This window comes from Miniopterus schreibersii (assembly GCF_964146895.1).
Source record: "Miniopterus schreibersii genome assembly, chromosome: 13".
Classification (NCBI taxonomy): domain Eukaryota; kingdom Metazoa; phylum Chordata; class Mammalia; order Chiroptera; family Miniopteridae; genus Miniopterus; species Miniopterus schreibersii.
The window spans coordinates 49,007,383-49,031,586 of NC_138113.1; the positions used below are offsets into that span (position 1 = coordinate 49,007,383).

A 24,204-nucleotide genomic window follows, 5' to 3' on the forward strand; every position below is an offset into this window, starting at 1 on the left:
GGGCACTTCTTAAGATCTCAGGAATCTAAGACTTTTAACAAGTCCTTCTTATGATCCTGCAAATCAGGAAATACTCCTCTAGATGGCTGTTTGTTTCCTTAGGGTGGACTTAGATCACCCTGGGCCTGTAATGATGGGCTGCTCTCGGTAGAGGTCAGTACCTGAGATCTGAAAAATGTGGAGACTCACTTTGTTCTTTGGAAGGGCAATAACACAGGCAGTCATATGCTGCCAGACAGTGAGGCACTGAAACCTTAAAAAGGTATTTCCAGAAACTCTCCTAGAAATTCATCCCAAGGGAATAGCTATGGTTGTGCTCAAAGCAATCTGTGCCAACGATGCAGAAAAAAAGATGCTCCAAGCTGCCTGCGCAGTTAGCAAGAAGCAGTCCTGTAGGACACAAAGCCGAGGCAGGCCTCCTTCTCTTCCCTTCTTCCTGATCTGTCCAGGCCAGTGACCCCACGGAGGTCACATGGATTCCATCCTGCCTGGGGCCCCATTGCTCACCCAGGTCCTGGCATTTGCCTATGCAAAGCGCTGAACAGAGGGCGATGTGGCCAAGGTGAAGGCCGTGTGGACCGGGAAACCCGTTAAGTTTGCTGTTTGCAGTGGGGTGGTACAGAAAGCCTCCTGCTGACTTTGACTTGCTGACCCTGGTCCCATAGGAGGTTTCCTTGGGCGAGGTTAGTTGTTCCCTGCCTTATGGTCCAAATGTGGAACAAAGGTTATCTGGGGACTGGAGGTCAGGAGGAGACCCCGTGACTCCAAGCCTGGACTGTTCCTGTTCTCGTTTTCTGTTTTTTCCCACTGCACCAAATGGGCTCCCTGTTAAGCCACCCCAATGACTCTTCATGGCTTCTTAAGTGTCCTTTTGCCTGCAGGTGCCAGGAACCATCTGGTCTTTCTCCCTGAAGGCTGTGGCCAGTGTCAACCCTGGTGCTCTCTCCCCAGTGCTCCCAGCACCATGGCCTCCAAAGATGCAAGTACAGGGCCTTCATTTCTCCTGTGTGCCAACAGGCAGGACCTCACCAAAATAATAAAGACAGGGAAGTTACAGTGCCATAGAAATGTCTTACATTCATGACCCTGGTTTGTGTTTTCCCCTTTCTTGGTTTAAACAGAATTAGACATGAGGCTCTGCCCTTCTTTTTAGCCCCACACTTCTCAGAAGTCAAAATTCCCAAACTCACTCAGGTAACAGAGCACCTGGAAGCTGTGGGCTCCTCAAGGGTGCCTGTGAGTACCGATATGTGTCAGTCCATCACAGGAAAGCTGGGTCAGGACCCAATCCTCGATGAGGTACAGGATGGCTCAGTTGTTTGTCCACAGGTTCTGGGCTGGGAGAACACTGGGTTGAATCCCATCTTCAACACTTACTAATTGCATCACCTTGGGAAAGTCACTCAACTTCTCAGTCTCTCAGTGCCATGGACTGAATTGTGTCCCCACAAAATTCATATGTTGGAGCCCTAACCCCCAATGTGACTGCATTTGGGGATAGAATCTTAAGGGAGTAATTAAGGTTAAGTGAGGTGATAAAGATGAGGCGCTGATTCAATAGGACTGCTTTCCTTATAAGAGGAAGTGACACCAGAGATGTGTCTCATGCACGCACAGAGGAAAGGCCACATGAGGACACGGCAAGAAGTTGTCTGCAAGCCAGGAAGAGAGCTCTCGCCAGAAAACAACCCTGATGACACCTTGATCTTGGACTTCTAGCTTCCAGAACAGGAAATAAATTTCTTGGTCTATGATATTCTGTGATGGCCATCTGAGCTGACTCATACACTCAGTTTCTCATCTGAAAAGCAGGGATAAAACTAGTCCTCACATCGTGAAGCTATTGTGAGAATCCGTTGAGGAACTACACATGTAATGCCTGCCTGTTTAGTTTTCCTACAGCATCTTCAGCACCTGGAACAGTGCCTGGCGTGTAGTGGATATTCAATAAATACCTACTGAACGAACAAATCCATCCATCAGAAAAAGAAGTCAAGTTAAATATGAATGTGTATCTCTGAGCTTTTCACTAACCTCCATTTCCTTGATCACTGATCACAACTCACTAGCAAATGACAGCAGGTATAAAGAGTTTAAGAAAAGTGTCAACAAGGACAGTTTCCTGTTATTAATTGGATCTGCCCATTAGTGTCATGTTTTCTGTGAATTCGGAAAGGGCTTGGTCAGGCTGATCCCAGGCGGGTCTGAGCCTCTAGGAGAGGAAATTGGTCAGAGATCTGTAGGAAGCCTTTGAACCCTTGTCTAACTTTGCAGGCCTGGGTGTGGAGGAGAGAGCTCTCTCTCTCTCTTAAGCTTCTTAAATACTTTTGGAGGGGAGAGCTCTCCCTCCTATGGGGCAGAGAGGGGCTGGAGATCACAACTGTGGGAGGTCGTGTGTGGGGGGGCTGGGGCTGGGCCCTGGGAGTGGCATGGGTGAGTTGGTCTGGGGTCAGAAGCCACAGCAGGCCCACCTACCAGGTGCTTGTGAGATGCAAATGATGGGAACAATAGGGCCCCTGTCCCCAGGACATTTGTGGCAGAGGCTAGGTTTCAGAGAAGCATAGCTCCTTCGCTTTGGCCATGGTGAGACTTGGTTGGGGGCAGCCCAGGTGCACATACCAGCCCGCCCCTGGGGGCACAGGACTCTGGGCAAGGAGAGGCATCCAGCTGCACTTAGCACCCCCTTATTCCCCTCCCTGACTCTTTCCAGGACAAGCTCAGGGGGAGCAAGCGCCGGTGAGTACTCAGCTCCTTGCTTTCCTTCTGCCCTCCTCTCTTGTCTACACCTCGCCACCCCTCTCCTGGGCACAGCCGTCCTTGGAGCTGTGCTGGCTATGTTTGGGCCCTCCCCTCCACCCAGTGAGACCATTCCTGTCCCTCCACCACTCCGTGAGCACTAGGGCTCACCCACTACCGGCTTCCCTTGGGCACCAACTCATCCAGCTGTGTACCCAAGGGCACTAGCTCTGGCCCCAGACTCTAACTCCTGTGCCCTATCCCAGGCTACTGTCACAACTCCATGGGGCTCCCTTCACACTGTCACGGATGTGAACGTCCTGGAGTTGCGCAGTGTCTGAATGACAAAAACTCAAGGGCCCCTTGGGCGGAGTTGACTATAGTCTGATTACAGGTCAGGGCCACCCCTTCCACCCCCCAAATATGTAGGTAAGTAACACAGTGGGCAAGAGGGGTCCAGCAGAACAGGGTCCCTTGCAATCTGAGTCTCCACTGAGTGGCCTCTTCTCCACCGTGCCCATCATAGCCCAGCACTGCTAAGGCACTGGGGCCTGGCCTTCCACCTGTCCTGGTCGGAATTAGGAGTGCATGGGGTGGGGGACTGGCAGAGGTGCAACAGGCAGCTGTCTGGGAGGCGCCCTTGTTTCCAAAACGCCTGTGTCATCGGCCCTGCTGCAGTGTGGGAAAGGCCCATCATGAATGGTTCCTTTGAGCTGAATGAAGCACTGAGGCCCACTGTAGCACTGCAGGTGGCTGATTATATTGGGGAGAGAGAGTAAGTCATTGTGCTAGAAAGGGGGTGGGCTGGGGGGGTGAGGCAGTCTCATCAGTCTCCTGTGCAGACTCTCCGGTTGGGAGAACAGATGTGCGCCCCCCACCTCCTCTGCCTGCCCCAGGGACCTGGAGACACACGGTAAGTCCAGTGGCTGAGCCTGGGGTTGGGAGTGGGGGGGGGGGCAGGGGCCACCACCCCTCCCTGTGCTCAGCGCCCCTTCCCAAAGGCCCAGGAGGAGGAGGAAGAGGAGGATGCCTATGAGCTGCCCCCCTGTGAGGCGCTGCCCGTGAATCTAGCCCCCGCCCGCCTTCCTGGCACCCAGGAGGACTCTTTGTACCTGGGTAAGGGCTGGGAAGTGAGGCAGAAAGTTTGGGTGGTCGGGCAGGGCAGGAGGGTACCCACAAGGGAAGAAGGTGCAGGCCTGGCCTCCTCCATCTGTGCTGGGCAGCGAGGGGAGGGAGAGAAAGAAGGAGAGAGAGAGAGAGAGAGAGGGAGAGAGAGAGAGAGATGGAGAAAAGGAGGGAGGGAGGAAGGGAGGAAGGGAAAAGGAAAAGGAAGGCGGGAGTTGAGAAAGGGAGAGGAGTGTGGAGGGGCAGTGTAACCAAGGCAACAGTGGGAAAGCAGGAGGCCTGAGGGCTGACTTGGTCCCTGGGGCCTGTCCTTCCCACCCTGAGAGCCCAGACTCAGCGTAAGGATAGGGGTGCCAGGAGAGCCCCCTGCCATCCCGCCCCCACGGCTCTCCAGGCAGGACCACATGGGGGCAGGGAAGCTGGCCACCTTCAGTTGCCATGGAGACGGGGCTGTCGGGAAATCATGAGCTGGTAGGGCAGGGAGGGAGGGAGGCGGATATAGAGGCTAGGTGGGGGCGGGAGGAAAATGGGAAACTACATGGGAGGAAACTAGCGACTCCTAATGTTTGGGGTCTTTTCCAGATTGCTCTGGCCCCCTGGGCCCATCCAAGTCATCGCCACAGCAGCCCCAGCCCATGATGGTTGGTGAACAGCCTCCCCACAAGTCCCTCCTTCCCCACCGGCCCCAGCCCAGGCTACCATTTCCCAGTGATTAAATCTAAGAGGCACCTCATTTGCAAGATTCCCCCACGTCTGCACTCTAGAGGCCCCTGGGGTTAGATGCATCAGAAGCCTGAGCCCTGTGTACAGTCGCTTCTCCCACCGGCCTGGCCTGGTCCTTTCACCCTCCGGGTCAGCACCATCCAGGACTCACCCCTCTCACCAGAGCTGGGGGAGCTGGGCGGAGGGAGACAAAACCGACTCTGTCACCCCTCCCTGGACCCCCGGTCCCTACCAGGAGAGTGAAGAAACTCGTCACTCAGCGGCCAGTCACTGCAGCTCTCATTGCTGCCAAGACCCTGCTGTGGGCTTTGAAAGCTACTGCTTTCAGCATATACTTTATTGGAATATAAAGAAAAACAAGGAGAGATTCACAACAAAGAAGAGCCACAAAACTGAGGCAAAGGGAAGAGTTGCCCCCTTTGTACATTAACTCCCATGTGGCAGGGTTTTTTTGAAAGCTGCATGGATTATACGTTGCCCTAGCATCCTTACCCTCCCCAGCTCCACCCCACACAATTCTCCCTCACTACTCATTGTGTCCACAGCTGATGGCAGCACTGAGCCTGCAGGAGGCCATGGAGCAGGGACAGTCCTTTGGGAGGGAAGGTAATGGGGACGTTCTCTCTCTTTCCAGGGCCCACGCACTCCCTTGCCCTGAGAAGGGACATCCACCCCACAGGGCTAGAGCTGAGCTGCCTTAAGGTGGTCTCATGCTGGCCCTGGTCACTGCACTCCCCCAGCTGTCCCTCATTTCCACCTGCTGATCCCACTAAGGTGGGCAGTTGAGTAGACTGAGGCCCCAGTCACGAAATGCTTTGCTGGGATCACACAGAGGCAGAGCCTGCGGTGCTCTCAGGGTCAGAGGAGGGGCCCCACGGTGAGAGGTCTGAAAGGCGGCTGCTCTGCCAGGAGGACCCTCACTATGGAGACATATGAATGTCATCCCCCATCAAAGGGCCCTTTGGCCACCAGTCTGATTCCACTGATGTCATTATTGCCACCACTGTCCAGAGACTTTTCCCTAAGTAAATGTCTGCAGGCCTGTGACCCCAGACCCTGGATGTCACACCAGGGAGGGACCTCTGCCAGCACGCTTTTGTCTTTAAAGTGGCCCCTGGAAGAGCAGCCTCCTCCTGCCCAAGGTCATACAGCTACCCTGAGGCACATTTCTTTTTACACGCTCAAAATCTCCATGACCTTGAGGGGGTTTGATATTTGGTACAGCCCAGTCATTTGGGGCCAAGCCTGGCATATCAACTGAAAGGTCAAGTCAGGCAACAGCCTAGGGCTGTGACGAGAGGTGCTGTGGTGAGGGTGGCTTTGCCTTGGGTCTTCTGTGCTGGCTCTGAGGACACCCTCAGATAAGTTCCAAGGATATTCCACTCTTCCAGCCAAGGTTTCACTCAATTCCTTTCTCCCTACGCTGTGACTGACAGTCCTCTCCTTTCCCTCCCAGAGCAGAGTGTGCCAGCCCGAGTGGTGAGCAGCCCCTCAATCCCCCTCACACTCTAGGGTTCTCGCTAGGAAGTTGGTAGGTTGGGGTGCGGTGCCTGGGAGGGCCAGGAAATGTCCCTGAAACCGAGGAAGAAGGCCCAGAGCTGAGTCCCTCCCTGTCTGCCACAGGCCCCTGGCGGGGTATAAGTCAGTCATCCTGAGGGTGCTACCCAGAGCTCCTGGGGAGGGCCTTGCCCACAGTTCCTCCTGGTCACCCACATTCTCTGACAGCTGAGCCTATGGGCACCTCTGAAGTGGAAGGTGCTCATGGGGTGCCCGCTTCCAGGCAAAGGAGCAGTTTTAATCATTCCAGCTGCCTCCCAGAAAGAGGTTCACCTTGTGAGGGGGACTGAAGTGCCAATAGCCCTCCCCTCCCCAGTGATGCCCCCCTCTCACTCATTCGTCACATCCTTGGTCCCACACACCCCTCTCTATCTTAGGTGCCAGACTCTGCAAAGCAAGCAGGTGAGGACATCTACCTGGAGTGTGAGCCCAGTGCAGGTGAACACCTCTCTCAGTGTGCCCAGATCCATCCGCCCTGAGGCTCTTACTCTGCTACAGGCTGCATGAAGCATTCTTCTGACTCCATTTTCTTCCCTTGTCTTTTCTCACCACCCCACCAACACCCATTTGCTTTCAGACACGCACGCTTCCACCTTTGGTCCAGGTTGACCCCCACTGTGGCTACAAGGGAGGGGACCCCACAGAGCAAGGGCTGTGTGTGGGGCTTCCCAGCTGTTGCAGCCTGGCTGGAAGGATTCCCAGAAAGCCCGGGCTGCAGAGAAGCAGCAGGCCCCGTAGTTGTCCTCGGCCCCTCCCTGGCCTGCCTGGCTTTCCTTGCCTGTTCCCAGCCCGGCCGGGCCTGCCTTCTGTTTTAGTCCCTGCCTTGCCTCGGACCCTGAGCTCCCAAGTCCTGAAGCCCCCAGTCCCTCTGCCACGGACATCAGTAGTGCGCAGGTGAGTGCCCTCCAGGGTGTGTGTATGTGTACACACGTGCGTGCGTGCGTGAGAGAGAGAGAGAGAGAGAGAGAGAGAGAGAGAGATGCACTCACTCAGGCTTCCCCAGTCCTGACCCTGGAATCTCTGTGTTCCCTGGGCCTTTCTTTTTGAAGGAACTAAAGACCCTGAGCTGTGTTCCCCAACTTTCTCCCCACAGGCCCACCACAGCCTCCCAGGAAGCTTGGAATGTAAGGGGCTGGTGGTCAGGGGGGGAGAGTGAGCTGGGAGGGAGGGAGGGAGGGAGTCTCGGGGAACTTGAGGCCCAGAGAAGCAGCCCTGCAGGGCTGAGTCTCTGCTGACCAGACCTCCTGTGCCCCAGGGAGCAGCGAATGCCAGCTCTAAAGGTGAGTACAGGCATCTTCAGCAAGAACCCAGGGAGTCCTGTGGGGCCCACACCTATACAGCCCCTCATGCCCCACTTTGCTAAGGGGGTCCCTGCAGCTCTGCCTCCAGTTGAGAGCAGGCCTGAGGGGACCCCCGTGGGCATTTTCCAGGGTCTGCAGCAAAGCAGGAAGCTCCCGACCTGTACCTCAAGGTCACCCCTCATTTGGAGGTCACATGTGGCCTAGCTGGTGGTCCTACTAGAGCCCAAGACCTGGAGAGGAGGGGTGAAACACTGGGTGCCCTGCTTTGGGTTTCAGCCCTGTGTGCACCCCTGTCCAACCTCCCCCACCCCCGCAGCTGGGCTCCAAGCCACCTTTGTCTAATCCCCTCCCACCTCAGTTCTATAATCTGCTTCTTCCAGCAGGAAGGAGGTCCTTTCTTTCCTCTGCAGCCCCCACAGGAAGCACCTCAGCTGCTGAGGTGAGGAGGGGCTGGGAGAGGGCTGGGGGTGGAGGCCTGCAAGGAGCCCTCTTGGGTTGGTGTCCACCACTGCCAGGAACATGTGTGTGAGGCACCATGCTGGGTAGCAGGCTCCGACACACCTTTGTTCAGCTTGCACCGACTTAATCTGAGGAAGACAGCTGTGAACACAAATAACTGCACCCCACCCCCATCCAGTGCCCTAACACACAACATCTCTGAGCTCCTGTGTGTGTGTGTGCAGGACTGCAGCCTGCTGGGTCAGCCTTGGTACTCAGAGAACTGTGACCGTCAAGCTGTTGAGAGTGCCCTGCTCCAATGCCAAAAGGTGCGCCTTCTCAGAAACCCCTCCTGCTCAGGGGCTGTGGCTGGCTGAGCAGGCAGGGACAGCAGGGCGAGGGGTGCGGATGGCCATCGAGGTCAGGGCTGCAGGTGACAGTTGGAAGATGAAGCTGATGGATGGGTCTCCTCCACAGGATGGAGCCTATACCGTGCGCCCCAGCTCAGGACTTCATGGCTCCCAGCCCTTCACCCTGGCAGTGCTTCTTCACGGCCGGGTTTTCAACATTCCCATCCGGTGGCTAGATGGTGGGCAATACTATGCCCTGGGCCGGGAGAGCAGGAACCACAAGGAGGTGGGTGCTGGCGGAGGTAGGGGACCAAAAGGGCAATAAGGACACAGCAGAGAAGTACCCTGGGCCTAGCCAGGAGTACTTGCCTAGGGAAAACCCCGCATTCTATATTTTTCTGGAGTGGATGGAATGGAAATGGCCAGTGACCCGAATACCTTCCCAGAGGTCCACCTTCCTCTGGGGGCAGCCCTTCCTCCTGCTTGTCTCAGCACAGGGCCCAGGTGGGGGCATTTGTACCTGTAGTGAACCAGCCGAGAGGAGCGCAGGGCTCAAATAGTCCAGACTCTTATCTGTGCCAGGACTCAATTTGTGCCCAGCACTTGCTGGGCTGCAAACTAGAGACATTCACCCACCACTGGGCTCTCATGTTGGAGGGCAGGGTCAGAGGCAGGTCACCAGAGTTATTCCCATCTGGAAATATGATTTGTCCAACAACGTGCCCATGGGTGTAGACCCAGGAAAGTTGCACAGGCCTGAAACTGGGTAGCAAAATGGCAGTGGAGCCTGATGAACCAAACAGGAAGGAAAATATTTACAAAAATGTCAACAAACCCCCTTGCCAGAGGTCGGCAGTTCCCGCAGGAAGTTTCTCCCAGCATGAGGCTCCAGGGCCTCACTTATGCCCTGCCTGTCTGTCTAGCGCTTCTCCTCTGTGGCTGCCATGATCCAGCACTACATGCAGCACCCTCTGCCCCTTGTGGACAGACACAGTGGCAGCCGGCAACTCACCTGCTTGCTCTTCCCCACCAAGCCCTGACGCCCCAGCAGATGTCCACACCCATCTCTGGCCCCATCAGTTGCTGCTCCTTGCCCCATCCAGCTGTCCCCCTTGGGCTGTATCCCTCTCTCCTCTCCCAGGTCTTCACCCATCCAGGCCCTCCCTATCCCTGTCTCAGTCCCTGCAGGCCCAGATGAGAGGCATTGCAAAAGGTGGCCCGGACAGAAAGGGTCCACGAGGCCCTATGCCATGCTCGCCCAGAGCCTGACCCTGTGCTCTCTGCTGCCTCTCCAAGACTGAGAGGCAAGGGTCAGGCAGAGCCCCCATTCCCAGCCCTCAGGAATGGCTGTGTCCACCCTGCTACTAGGGCCTTCCAAGCTGCTCTGGATGAAGGCCTCCTAGGGGAACCTGAGCCTCTCGGGGACAGCATGGGCGCTGCTGGGACACAAAGAGAATCGTCTCATATTCTTTTAGGGGCTTAACACAAGGCTGGCATCTGGGAGGGACTTGGCTGCCCTGCATATATTCTGCTTTCAATAAATATGTTTTGAATAAATTCTTGAATTTGCTGAGCGAAGCAGAGGTGGCCTCCCTGAGGCTCCAAGGTTCTCCTGTCCCAGGGCACAGGCTAGGCCTGGGAGTGACAGAGGAGTGGTGGCAGGAGGGAGCGACACGAGCCAGCCCCATTTCGGCACGCAGACGGGGCGCTTGCCCTTAGATGGTCTGTGCTGGGGCGGGGGGAGGCCAGCCCCTGCGTGGCTGCTTTTGTTTTGCTTTGCTTGCGGTGGTGGTCGGAGAGGGGCAGGGAGGGCGGCTCAGGGTTGTCTCTGCCACTCCGTGAGTGATGGGAGTCAAGTTAGGTGCTCGGCCACCGCCCGTTTACGGTGGGTGTCCCCCAGGAGAGCCCCGGATCCTGGGCTCACCAGTCCTAGGATTAAAAAGCCTGGCTCCGCGGGGGCGCGCGGACCGCGAGGCCCAGCGGGCTCGGGGCGCGGGGCTCGGAGGACAGCGGCGGGGCGGGGCGGGGCGGGGCCGGGAGGGGGGCGCCCGGGCCTGGCCCGGCGCCGGGAACACCCGGTACCGGAAGCGCCATGTGACCGTGACTCCGCAGAAACAAAGGGCGCCTCCGCGGCCGCCCAGCGCTCGGGCTGGCACATCTGGCCCGCACTCTGCCCGCTTCAGCCCTCGGCCTTGCCTCCGGGCGGGCCCTGGGCTCCGGCCGGGCGGGAGGCGCGGGACCAGCCGGGGCTCGGGGCGCAGGAGCCCGGGGGGGGACGGGGGGGGACGGGGACGGCCGAGGACCCGGGGCGGGGCGGGTGGGGGTGGGGATGCCAGCGAGGCGGGGAGCGAGGGGGTGGGGTAGGGCGCTCTCGCGCCCGGGCCTGGCCGTGGGGCGTGGAAGGTGCTGCTGCTCTTACCGCGCGGGCCAGTCGCCCCGCGTGGGCCTTGGCTTCTGTGAGAGGGTGGAGATAACCGTCCCTGCCCAGTTACCCGCGTTAGGCGGCCTAAGCGAGGCGTTCCGCCGAAAGCGGCCAGCACGGCGCAGGGCCTGCTGCGCCTGCGGCTCCTCTCTCCCAGACAAGCGCGTGCACTCGGGCCGGACCGGCCACTTGACAGTCTCTGCAGGGGTGTCGTTCCCCCCCCCCCCCCAGGGCACCAGAAAGAGGAGCAGGATGGGGCAGCGGGCACCGGCAGGGTGAAGGTGAGCCCTGCTGTGTGTATGAGGGGAGGGGATTAGTTGGAGGCTGTAGCAGAAGGGGGGGATCCCTCCAAGACGGCCTCCCTCAGCTCTGCTGGCCAGCTCTGACCCTGTAGGCCCTGCGTGGGAGGGGCCTCTCTCCTCGACACAGCCCAGCCTGGGGACTAACTTGAAGGAACTAGCCTCCGTGCCTTCCCTCCCTGGGGAAAAAGAGAGAGGGAGCAGTCAAGGCAGTGGGGACAGTGAATGCCAAAGGACCCATGCCAAAAAGAGCATGATCTGGAGAGTGACTCAGCCTGGCTCCTGGCTCCTCAGGCTACAGCTCTGCGCCTAGATATCGCCTTTTCCAGGAAGCCTTCGTGGCTCCCCCGGGTCTGGGCACAGGCGCTTAGGACACTCCCTAGCAACAGCCTTTTCACTCCCAGGAAAGGACCAACTACTCCTACTGCTCTCACTACTGTGTGTCCAGGGCCTGGAATAGTGTAGGTGCCAAATATTTGTGGAGTCACAGAATAGGTCAGATCTACCCTAGATTCCTTTAAAGCTGATAACATTCCTTGATTAGGGCTTCCTTTGTAAGAGAAAGGTCAAAGCCAGTGCTGCCCAATAGAAGTTTCTGGGGGTGACGGGCACATTCTATATCCATGTTGTCCAGCACAGTAGCCACAAGAGGTTATAAAGCACTTGAAATGTGACTAGTGTGACTGAGCAGCTGAATTTTCAATAATAATGTGATTAATTTTAATTAATTTAAATAACCACACATGGTTGGTGCTATACTGTTTTTCCAAGTCTGTTGCCTCCCCAAGCGTGAGGGGCAGTGGTGGGTAAGCAAGCTGCAGAAGTTGGGTAGGTGGGTAGGGAAGGTCTGGAGGAGGCTGAGAGGCAGCCCTAATGAGAGTGGGCAAAGGGGAGCCATTGAGGCTCTGAGCTGGGGTGGGTGCAAGAAGAATGGTATTTTACGAGGATTGCTCTAGCTGTGAGGTGCTGAATGGGTTGAGGGCAGCAGAGAGGCAGGGGGAACAGCAGCTGCAGATGGTTCTGTGATTCAGGTGAGAGATGACATTCCTTCATTTATTTGCTATGCTAGTGTCCCTCCAAACACCTCATTCCCATTTCCTTTCACTCAGCAGGCCAAACTCTAGAAAATTGTAGGTCGGGTCACCAACTAGGGGATCAAGTCTTGGAGAAATGCCATTTGCTGAAGCAGCCCATATATTACTGAGTGGTTGCCTGTCTCCATTGGCCCGGAAGGGTTTGTAGGCCTGGGGAGAGCAGAGGAAGTGTGTAGCAGGAAGGCATGAAGCCATGGTTACCCACCCTGGCAAGGCCACACCTGCTGGGGCCAGAGTGTGCTCAATGCAGCCATCTAGCAAGCTTTCAGCTTTAGTTTCTAAAGAGGCAGGCTGACTTTGGGGAAAACCTGGGCTCTGGCGTCCAAAGGACCCAAGTTTGAATCTGGCTCAGTCACTCACTGCTTGCATGAGCTTGACCTCTGTCACTTCACTTTTAAAATGGGGCCAATAATATCTATTTCTTAGGTTTATTGTGAGAATGAGACATGATATAAATGAGATACACTTAGCCTAACACGGAGCCTGACATATAGTGGAGCCACTTGATTCATACCTAATAATAATCCTAACGGTGAATAGGCCAGGCCTGTTTGTGGTCCCACCTGAGTACTCCATATCCAGGAGCTCCTCCTGACTCGGGCTTCCCCAACACACACATATACATGTGACCTTCAGGTATTACAGGTACTGTGGTTGTTGATTTGTTTGCCCACTTGGCTTTCCCATTCCCCTCCTCCTGGTAACACTACCCACTCCTCCCACCATAGGACCAGGCATGTGACCTAGTTCTGGCTGGGACCAAAGCAGGGCCAATCAAAGCCGCCTTTGAGATGGATTTATTAATGTTGAGAGAGAGAAGCCCCGTTTCCAAAGCTGAGCTTGGGCTGCAAATGGCCACCATCCCCGCCTCTTGGACAGAGCCTGTCTGCAGAAGTCAGACAAAGACAAGGAGAAAAAGAGCCTTGGCGACATTGAGCTGCTCCAAGTTCCTGGCTTTTGCCGTTGTACCCTTCCCAGCAGTGTGAGCTAGAAATTTCTTTTTTGGTCCAAATTAGTGGGAGTATGGTCTCTGATATTTGTAAAGAAGGCCCCTGCTTGTACAGGCGCTGTGTCCTTGAAGTTTGGGTCATTAAAGGAGTAGGCTGAAGCACAGAGTGTGTTGAAACCAGAATTCAGACTTATCTGGCTGGCTCTAGATCCAACTATACCACACATCAGTCACAAGTATTTATTGAGCCGTACTCTGTGCCAGGCACCAAACTAGCATCTCATGACTCCTCCACACCTACTGAAAGACTCTCCTGCAGACCTTCATTCCCACTCCCTGAGGACTCAGGGGTTGTTAAAAACAACAACCCTTCTCTAGAATAGGGCTTAGCATACTCACTATCTTCTCAGAATCAATACTCCCAGAGTCCTCCTCATGTGCCAAGGATAGGAGAGGAGCCAGCTGCCTGCCTGCCTGCCTACCTACCTACCATGGTCTGCTCAGCAGGGAGTAAGTCCTAGCTCTAGCCCAGGGCCCTCTGGCAGAGATCCTGAGATCTTGCCTGCATTCCATTGTGAGCCACTATGATCCTGCTGCCCTGATGGCCACTGTGACCCTTTATGGAGATACTGATGTTATTTTAAAATTGCTTTTGACAGCCCTGGTTGGGTAGCTCAGCTAGTTAGAGCATTGTCCCGATACCCCAAGATGTAGGCTCGATCTCTGGTCAGGGCACATACAAGAATCAACCAGTGCATGCAAAACAAGTGGAACACCAAATCAGTGTTTCTCTCCCTTCTTCTCTCTCTCTAAAATCAATCAATCAATAAAAATACCCTGGCTGGTGTTTCTCAGTGGTTAGAGTGTCAGCCCATGCACCAGGGGGTTGCAGGTTTGGTTCCTTGTCAAGGGCAGGTGCCTGGGTTGGACGTTCGATTCCGGGCCCCGGGTCGGGGCACATGTGAGAGGCAGCCGGTTGATGTGTCTCTCTCACCCCAGTGTTTCTCTCTCTCTCTTTCTCTCTCTCCCACTTCCTCCTTCCCTCCCTCCTTTCCTCCCTTTCACTCTGTTTAAAATCGATGAAAAAATACCCTTGGGTAAAGATTAACCAAAAATAAATAAATAAATATAAAATAGCTTTTGATCTAAATTCTCCAGATGTTTCCCTTTCTTTACTTTGCAAATCTGGTTGAGAAGAAAAAGGAGTGCTGGGAGCAGGACTTCGGGGTCATAGCTTCCAAGTCTGATTCTTAGAACAAGCTTGGACTATGAAGATGGTGTCACGAGTCGTTGACAAAAAGAGGAAAATACAACCTGAGGAGTGAGCTTTTCCTGAAGCAAAGGGACCCGTCTTTAAAGGGAAATCAAATTCTTCCTCCTTTTTTGGTATTAGTATATACTTTCCTTCAGGTCACTTGATTTTGCTGGGCCTCATTTTAAAAATGGGGTTGGCCCTGGCTGGTGTGGCTCAGTGGGTAGAGTGTTGTCCACACACCAGGGGGTCGGTCACAGGTTTCGTCCCCAGCTCCGGTCCAGGCTTGTGCAGGAGGCAACCAATCAATGTGTCTCTCCCACATAGATGTCTCTCTTTTTCTCTCTGTCATCTCTCTCCCACCCTCCCTCCCTCCCACTCTCTCTAAAAATCCATGGAACTGGAGAGTATTATGCTAAGTGAAATAAACCAGTCAGAGAAGGACAAGTATCACATGATCTCATTAATATGTGGAATCTAATGAACAAAATAAACTCATGAACAAAATAGATCCAGAGACACAGAAGCATGGAACAGACTGATAAATCTCAGTGGGAAGGCAGGGGTGGGGGAGTGGGTGGGGAGAGATTAATCAAAGAGCTTATATGCATATATGCATAATCCATGGGCACAAACAGTAGTGTGGGGAAGGCCTGGGGGTGGGGCGGATGTGGGGTGGAGGGGTCAATGGGGGCATAAAAGGGGAACATCTGTAATACTTTCAACAATAAAGATAAATTTAAAAAAATCCAATGGAAAAAATATCCTCAGGTGAGGACTAACAAACAAACAAACAAATAAAATGCAGTGGGAGGGGCAGGGTGGTGGCCTAGATAACCTCAGAGGGCCTTTCCAGGGTCAATGTTCCATGATCCTTAGGGCCCTGGGCCAAGTACACTGCTGCCTGGGATTATGCCTCACGGCCTGGCCTGCCTCCCCCTCACTCTCTATCTCTACCCCCACCCCCACCCCACCCCCACTCCCACCCCGACCCCCTCCCTCACCCTCTAAGGCTCTGCTCAGCCCCATGGGGCTGGCCCTCAACCCAGCTCTCCTGCATGCTCCTCGGGGAGAAGCGCCCCCTCCGCAGTGTACTCTGGATGAAATGATAGCACAGGAGGTACAGTTTATAAAAGCAAACGTGGGTTTTGAATCACCTGTTTGTCATGGGATAATGAGTGGATCAGGCAGGCCTGGAAGTTAGAAGGACAGACGTCAGAGACCAGGAGCGAAAACGCAAGAATAAACACCAACTAGGGGGTGGGTGGAGGGAGATCATCTGAAGAGATGGAAGTTCTGGCCAGAGAATGATATCACAGACTCCTCCAACATCTGAGCTGGGGGCTGTAGGCCATCTTGTCCTGTCTCCTCCTGTTAAAAAAGAGGAAATTAAGGCCCAGGGAGGGAAGAGGAATCTGTGATGGGGTGGGGGTTATGTACATTTTTTTTCTCTAGCACCACCTCAGCTGAGGCTAAGGTTTGGAGATGGAAAGGAATTGAGGGAGACTTGGAAACCAAGTGCAGAAGAGACCAGAGCATGAAGTTGGGGCTTGCCCACGCCCTAGGCCTCTCATGAGCCTTGTGTCCCTGTTCCCCAGCCTGCTTGCTGTGCTCTGGCCCCTTGTGAGGTCTCCTTTCCTTTGCCCACAGCCCTTAGCTCAGCTGTCAGTACATCACAAACGGGTGGGGGGGTGGGGGGCCAGTAGGCTTGAGCAGGAGGCTGGCAGGAGAGTGCTGGCCAGAGCATAAGGAGGGCTGATGGATGCTGTGGGAAGATGGGAGAGGAAGAGGGACTGTCATTGCACTTACACTTAGAACAGACTCCTCTCCTCCGCTCAATACACGTCTGTACCCTAAAGGGATCCAAGGGCAGACGAGGTGCCAGGCAGCTCTCATGGATGCTATAAACCTCAAATACTGGATCTGAGCTCAAGGGAGAAAACAGAACCGGGAGTCTGTCTGTGAACCTCTTGTCACCCCTGAGATGAATCAGTAATAAATCAAGAGTGAGATGAAAGGACACAGTGGAAGTCTCCCCATACACTTCCTACCCATGTCTGTAGCCCCTGCAGCTCTTAGTAGAGGGTCATTTTTAAAGAGGTCATGTCAGGGGCCAGAGAGGAACCAGCCCCAAAGTCCCCAAATCGACCTAGGAGACGCCACCAACTTTAGGAAGGCTTCCAGCAGGGAGACCTTGGGCAGACTGGGCAATCTCCCAGAGCCCACAGCTGTGTCTGCCCTTGATCACACAGGCTGTTTGCTGCCTGGGAAGCTGGAAGCTGAGGCAGCTGGGTGACCTGGAAATGGGGCGCCCAGGCTTGACTGTTTCACCTTGACACCCTCTCCCTGAGAGCAAGAGGCAAGGCCAGGAAGCTCCTGGGAGCCTCCTGCCTAATTCCCAGGGCCTGGAGTTAGCTCTGCAGCTGATGCAAGGCTGGGGGTGGGTGAGCTCAGCCTGCCTCCAGTGTGCAGAGCTTCTTGCATCCATTGCACCCTAGAAAACACACCTGTTCGTTCCCCTCTGCCTTGGCCTTCCTAAGTCTCTAGCTCTATTCTTTCTGGAAGCAGAGCAGGGCCACCTAAGATTCTAAGAGCAGGTACTGCTTGGGGCGGGGTGGCACTGAGCATTTCTCAGTCAGCCCTGTTCCCCTGCTTGGGCAGCCTGTAAGTAGTGCTGGGACCTGGAGCCTTGCCTCCGGGGGAGAACTGTCCAGTGGAACTGGAGGGCCTGGGCACCCCTCTGCCCTCAGGCTCTGTCCATATGAGTTCATTTCCTCTTTGGGGAGAGGTCAGACCTTACCTCATTAGAAGGGTAGACCGTCCTCCACCTGCCCACACCTCTCACTCTGGGTGCCCAGGCTCCAGGTGGGGATGTCAGGGCCCTACCACCTTCTCGAGGACCCTCAAGGCATTGTCAGCTCAGGATGAAGATCCATTCAGGTTCTATTTACTAAAGTAGTTAATAATAATAACAACATAACACGGGTAACATGTGTGCCTCCTTTCACAAAGTGCTTTCATAGCTAATTAGTGCTTCAGGGGATCTTAGTGACAATGCTGTGATGTCCGGAGGTCCTGGATGAAGAAGCTGAGACCCTGAGAGTTGGGAGTTTACGTGGCAGAAGGTCTTCCCACATCCTCATCTGCCTTAGTCCCATTCCATGGCATGATCTTCCAGGGGCAGCTTGCTGGCCACTGGAGATCCAACGCAGACACAGGAGCTTTTCTTTTTTCTTTTTTAAAATATGTCTTTATTGATTTCAGAGAGAGGAAGGGAGACAGAGAGAGAGACAGAAACATCAATAATGAGAGAGTCATTGATCGGCTGCCCCCTGCACGCCCCCTCCTGGGGATTGAGCCCGCAACCCGGGCATGTGCCCTGACGGGGAATCGAACCTGGATCTCCTGGATCTTAGGTTGATGCTCAACCGCTGAGCCACACTGGCCAGGCCAGAGGAACTTTTCTTAGGGGGAAAGAGAAGAAGAATTTGTGGATTTGAGGTAGAGGCTCAGGGGTTAAGCCTGCCTGGGGAGGCCTGGAAACATTCTGGGGAGCAGAAAGCAGGGGGTGGTTGGGCAGGTAGAGGAGATACTCCGAGCGCTGGAGTTGCAGCCCCCATGCCTCAGCTGCTCACTCAGACAAAGGCTCCTTGGTCACGCCACCCTTGGCTGGCACCAGCTAGGTTGGGGCTGCTGCTTGCGGCTGAGGCAAGCTTTAGGACTAGGCCTCCCAGTTCTGGCCCAGGACCAGTGGCAGTGGCCATCACTGGCCTCCCTGTTGATAGCAGGGTTGGGTGGTGGCTTCCTCGGCTTCTGATTCATCCTCGCTTGGGCCTGCCCTTTCCCTCAGCCATGCCTGACCCTCTCTGGGTGACAACGCGCACATCTTCATGACCTCTCCCCCCCAGCAGTTCTTGTTGCTGATGCAACGTCTGAGGCTGGTGAGCTCAGGCTGCCAGGCTCACAGGCAGGTGAGCACACAGAGCCCTGTGCTGGAAGGTACACCCTGTACCAACTGTACCCGCCCCTTCCCGACTGGGCTTGGCAGGAAAGCCTCTGGTGGAGCTGGAGGCAAGGAGGGAGGCAGGTGTGCCCTTGTCATCGGAAGGACTTAGAGATGGGACACACAGCTCCAGGGCCACACAAGGTCTGGCCTGCAGGGCCCTCCAGATGTTTGTTGACTCTCCTGTCTATCCTTTCTCCAGACCCTGATGATCAGATAAGCGGGATCTAAAAAACAAAACCCAATGTAAAGCCAGCTCCTGGCTCTGCCCCAGCCTTGAACCAAGCCCTAGAACCACTGCAATCATTTCTAAGTTTGAAGTATATGTATTTTTTATTAGATATGACAACCCCAGGATATTCCATTTAAAAAGTATAAAATTATAGGACGGAGAAAAGCAAGTATCCCTCCCACACCTTTCACTCAGCTGCCCTTTCTCCCCCGAGAAAAGCAGGGTTACCAGTTTCTTGTATATCTTCCAGAGATAGGCCGCATTAACCACTGGGTTTTTGATGACCAAAGCTCACAGAGCCAGGGAACATCCTGCCTAACTTTTCTGCTTGGGGTGAGGAAGGGGAAACTCCCCTGCTGTGAACATTCCTTGAGAATGGACAGGAGGTGGCCAGAGGTAAGCTTCCCACAGCAGGCCCACGTCCCATCCTCTCTCCCTTTCCCTGCCCTCCACCTGTACTCTGGTGGGTGCCTGAGGCAGAAGTAAAGAGGACAGGTGACATTGGCCTCTTTTAGACAGGAAGCCAAGGAGCCCAGATGTTAAGGAGACTCACACAGCGAGCTGCGGCACCCCGCTTTCCCCACACTGTCACCCCACCTCCCTAATATCTTCCGTTCACCTTCTAAATGACCTTGAGTTATTAAATGTCTCTTTGCCACAACTAGACTGTGGACATCTCCAGGCCAGGGTCAAGGATTCTTCTTCTGTTACCCACTCTGAGCTGGACTCCGAGCTGGACTCTGAGCTGGGCCTTGTGTAGCCCCTTGGCAGTGGCCAACAATGGCCTGAATCAAGTGAAGAAGCAGAGGTGTACTGTTCCCCCAGGGGCACCCAAGGCCCTGAAGTTGGCTACCTGGACACACACAATCCTGGCCACCAAAATCACTGCCCTGCAGGCCTGACCTCATTCATTCTTTCCTTGCTCAGTTAGCTCAGAAAGCCAAGGTTGTGGGTTGGCCCCCCTGGGGGCAAATCATCCTGAGGCGAAACATTCTGTTCCTTGCCCATGAACTGTACAGAGTGTTGCAAATTACTGGATGACAAAAAGAGACTGTCCCTCATAACATGCGAAGTGTACAGTTCTCTAGCTCAAGGGGGTGGCTTCCTCTGTGACCCCCTCCTCTCCCATCCTTTCTTTGGGGTGAGCCCTGGTCCATCTCCCATTCTGTCTTTTATGTAAAGACTCCCTTCAGCAAAGCAGATCGCGCTCTAAGAGTGCTCAGGACGATGAGGCTCTCAGCAAACGGGGTAATAAGAAGGGGCAGTGGCTTCAGAAAGTATGAGCTGTGCCTGTTTAGTGAGGCAGCAGGAACAAGGGGAGACGATTTATTTCGGAGAACAGGAAGTATCTGCCATGGCTGGTTGGTGAACCCAGGCTCACTTCTAGGGTGGGTGTGAGAACATCAGAGGGGTGAGGAACCCTGGGAGGGAGGGGCTGGCAGGGCGGCCTGTGACTTGAGCGACTCTGAAGGCCGGGCTTCTGGAGGGAGAATGGGTAGTAGTTGGGGGGCTGGAATCAGAGAGGGGGTCCTGAGCATGGAGATGGGTGAGGGAAGGGCGAATTCAAGGTGTGGCAGGTCAGGGCTTACGGAGACCTCCACCTGAAAATCAGTGTATTCATAAAAAATCTCATCTGTTCCAACAACTGGTTCCCCTCCTGCTTTCTCATTCTGCTCAAGATGTCACCATCTTGATGGGCCACTCCACCTAGTTTGGAGTCAGGATCTCACCTGACTCACCAAGCTCCCCAGGGACCAAAGCTCTTTTGTGGGATCTCAGACCCCACCTGCCTTCCTGGAATTCCAGCCATGGCCTCCAGCCAAGCCCTGCTCCCCACCATACTCCATTGCCTTGTTCCCTCTGAATTTCCACCACAGCTGGCTGTGAGGTCAAGTTGAACCTAATTGTGAGTGAGGGATGACTGCTGCATTAAATCAGATGAAATTGTTTTTGTCAACCATTGACCATTAAAAATGGTAGCCTTGCCCCAATGGTGTGGCTCAGAGGTTGAGCATCAATCTATGATCCAGGTGATCGAGGTTCTGTTCCTGGTCAGGGCACACACCTGGGTTGCGGGCTCAATCCCCAGTCGGGGGCGTGCAGGAGGGAGTCGATCAACGATCCTCTCGTCATTGTTTCTCTCTCTGAAATCAATAAAGACATATTAAATAAAAAAAAATGGTAGTCTTTCTTGCCTGGCCCCCATGGCTCAGTGGTTGAGGGTTGACCTGTGATCCAGGTTTGATTCCTGGTTGGGGCACATGCCTGGGTTGCAGGCTCGATCCCCAGTGGGGGGTGTGCAGGAGGCACCTGATCAATGACTTTCTCATCATTCGTGTTTCTCTCTCTCTCTCCCTTCCTCTCTCTGAAACCAATGGAAATATATATATATTTTTAAAATGGTAGCCTTTTTTTATTTAGTACAGCATAATGATACCATTTCTCCAGAGAAACAGTTGATAAAGTGCTAATAGAATCACCCACCCAAAGCCTGGACATAGTCTGTTGATAAGACTTGCAGTAGCAGCACAGGGGGTCACGGCTGGTGAACACATATCACTTGGTCTCCAGGCCCCCACTCTTTCTTGGTTCCCCTTCTATTTCACTAACCCCTCCTTCTCTGTATATTTTTCTGATTCCTCTTCGTCTTCCTGATGTCTAAACATTAGAGGGTCCCAGGACTCAGTCCTTCTCTTCTCTGTCCTTGCTCACACCCACATGACCTCAACCAGATCAATAGATTTAAGGTCTGCCTGTCTATGGGGACAGCTCCGAAGCTCATATTCCCATCCCTGCTCTGTTCCCGGAACCCCAGGCTTGAACTGCCTTGACCTGGATATCTAATAGGCCAAGACACTATCCAAAATCAAACTTCTCTTTTCTCCCCAACCCTGCTCCTTCTGCAGCCTTTCCTAACTTAGTAACCAGTGCTCAGGCCAAAACTAGTTCAAGGACTCTTCCTTGATGTGTTTCTTGTACTCACGCTCCATAATCAACATGTATCAGTAAATCCCATTGGCTCTACCTTCAAAATATATCTATGACTTCCCTTGCTGCCACTACTCCTCACCACTGAATCTTGATGCAGCCTACCAGGCTCCATGTCATCTGGCCCACTGCCACCTTCCTGATTTCATCTCCTGCCACTCCCCCCTACTTTGTTCCTGCCACACTGGCCTACTTGCTGCTCCAAGAGACTCCAGCCTACTCCTGCCTTGAGGCCTTTGCACAGCTGTCCTCCAGGCCTGCAGTTCTCTCCCCCAGACACTCACAGAACTGGCTCTCTCATTTCCTTCTGGTCTTTGCTCAAATGTCACCTTTTCCATGAGACCTCCCTGGACCACCCCATTTAAGACAGCCAACTCTTTCACACTGCATGCTCTAGATCCTTCTTCATTGCTTTTTCTTCTTCTCCAAACTATAAGAGAAAGTTTATTTAGAAAGTCACAGAGGTAGAAGAAGTGAGCTGTAGAAGAAATGGGGAAAAGAGAGAAGCAAGGAAACCTCACCTGGGGGGTGAGGGTGAGGGTGAGGAAAGGCAAGGGCGCGCTCAATGCATTTTTTTTTTTTTTATAGCACTTATCACAACCTGGCATATCCTCTGTGTGTGTGTGTGTGTGTGTGTGTGTGTGTGTGTGTGTGTGTACACATATAAAATATTTCTTGGTTGTTTATTATCTGCCTCTTCCCTTTAGAACATAAAACTCTGTGAGGGTGGAGAATTTGTCTAAACCGTGTACTGCTGGACACCAGCATCTAGGACAGTGCCAGGCACATAGTTTGGTAGTTATTAAACTTGTTGAATGAATGAGGCTTAAAGAAGCTAAGTTAGTTCCAACGAGCAAACGTAGATACTCGGAGGGTTAATTAACCTTCCCAAGGTCACAGAGGGGAAAAACCAGGATTCAAGTCCAGGTCTGAATTAATCGGTCTATAACCACTGTGCTTTCCACCCCTGGATCCTCCCAAGGCCAAACATCTGGATTCACCTAACCACCACCTTCCTGATCAGTATCCTGCCCTTCAGCCTCTCCCTAGCTTCAATCCATTCTTTGAAAGCGTAATAAAGTTTATGTTCTTCGTATAATTATAGCATAATACATGTTCAACCTTTCAGCCTAGAAAATATTTTTTAAAAGCAGAAAAAACATTACCAATTGCCCAGAATCCAGAGACCTCTGTGGTTACTATGTTGTAATTTTATTCCAGGACTTTCTATGACACTTTTGCATAATAGAATCATCATTATAATCCAGGCCACTAGTCACAAATCCGTGGTTCTAACTAATCCCAATATAAGAAGCAAACACATGTAATGGTCACAGAAAGACAGGCGGGCTTTGTGTAGAAGACAGAAAGACAGAGATCCCCCCAGGCAGGGGCAGACAAGCAGGAATGGGCTAGAAGGATCTGAGGGAGAGGAGGTGGGGGATGGAGGCGGCTGTCTCAGCAGGAGCACCAGGGAAAGTGAGTGTAGTCGGGGAAAGAAGTTGTGGAGAGCTACCACTATAGCTGAGGCTGCGGAATTTGAACTCAACAAAGGAAACTTCCAAAGATTCCTGGGTGTGGGGTGGAGATTCCAGATATAAGGAGACCATTTAGAGATAAAGGGTTTTTATCAAAGATAATTCAGAAGCAGAGGCAACTGACCTAAATGTGAGCGTCATAAGAAAAGAGTCAGGCCCTGGTTGGTAGCTCGGTTGGTTAGAGGTTCATCCCAATACGCCAAGATTGTAGGTTTGATCTCCGGTCAGGGCACGCCAAAGAAGCAACCAATGAGTGAAAAGTGGTAGCTGTTTTGTTTTGTTATTTTTGTGAATCCTCACCCCAGGATATTTTTCCCATTGATTTCCAGAGAGAGCAGAAGGGAGAGAGGGAAAGGCATAGAGAGGAAAACCTCAATGTGAGAGAGACACATTGATTGGTTGTCTCCCACACCCACCCTGACCAGGGGTCAGGGTTCAAACCTGAAACCCAAGTATGTGCCCTTGACAGGGGATCAAAACTTGACCCTTCGGTACATGGGCCTATGCTCTAACCACTGAGCAAACACTGGCCAGGGCAAAAGTGGTAGTTGTTATTGAAACTCAGAAAGAGGGAACAGAGCCTGAAGGACAGTTGCGGATGTTGAGAACTGGCAAAGGGCAGTTGTGCAATGTCCTAAGGGAGACTGTAAACACAGATGTTTCCCTGAGAAGGAGAGACTGGTGAGGGGAACAGAGTGGGAGAAATGAGCATAGGAAATTTCCCAGATAAGACCCTCTCAGGACCCTTCACAGCCCACCAGCAGGAGCTTCCCTCACTTGCCTGGTCTGTAGGACCCACCAAACCCCAGGACTACCTGCCTACTTGTATTCAGGAGGGCCTCCCACTTCCGATGGAGCAGCACCTTCTCCATCACTAACTGTCCACCACACACGAAACTGGCTCCCATAAGCTGGGCTGCAGTCTTCCCTGAGACGTTCCCATGTCTTGCTCCCCAGCGGTCCCCCCACAATGCCCCCACAAATGCCCCTTAACTTGACTTCCCTTTTCCACTCTTCTCTTGCCATCCAATCCTGACTCGGTCAGCTTCATTCCCTGCTGATGGCAGAGCTTGACTCTGAGAGTTGCAGGTAACCTTGGGTATCTCTGTCAAACATTGCTGACTCGGGCCAAACTAGCCTTGAAGGGCTGCTATCTAGTACAGATTCCTCCTCTAACTACACAGACCAGCTTTTTAA

The 24,204-nt window shown here is 53.6% G+C and overlaps 1 protein-coding gene across 1 annotated transcript; it reads left to right on the forward strand.

Annotated features, from left to right (window-relative positions):
* Positions 1 to 1,248: 1,248 nt before the first annotated feature.
* Positions 1,249 to 9,781, forward strand: SH2D6 (SH2 domain containing 6; the record flags this gene model as incomplete). Its single annotated transcript, XM_081156428.1, has 9 exons — positions 1,249 to 1,299; positions 3,533 to 3,649; positions 3,738 to 3,852; positions 4,444 to 4,502; positions 5,130 to 5,190; positions 7,826 to 7,881; positions 8,126 to 8,209; positions 8,358 to 8,516; positions 9,154 to 9,781. The coding sequence occupies 9 exons, from the start codon at positions 1,249 to 1,251 to the stop codon at positions 9,268 to 9,270; spliced, it is 819 nt and encodes a 272-aa protein (XP_081012554.1). The 3' UTR covers positions 9,271 to 9,781.
* Positions 9,782 to 24,204: the final 14,423 nt, after the last annotated feature.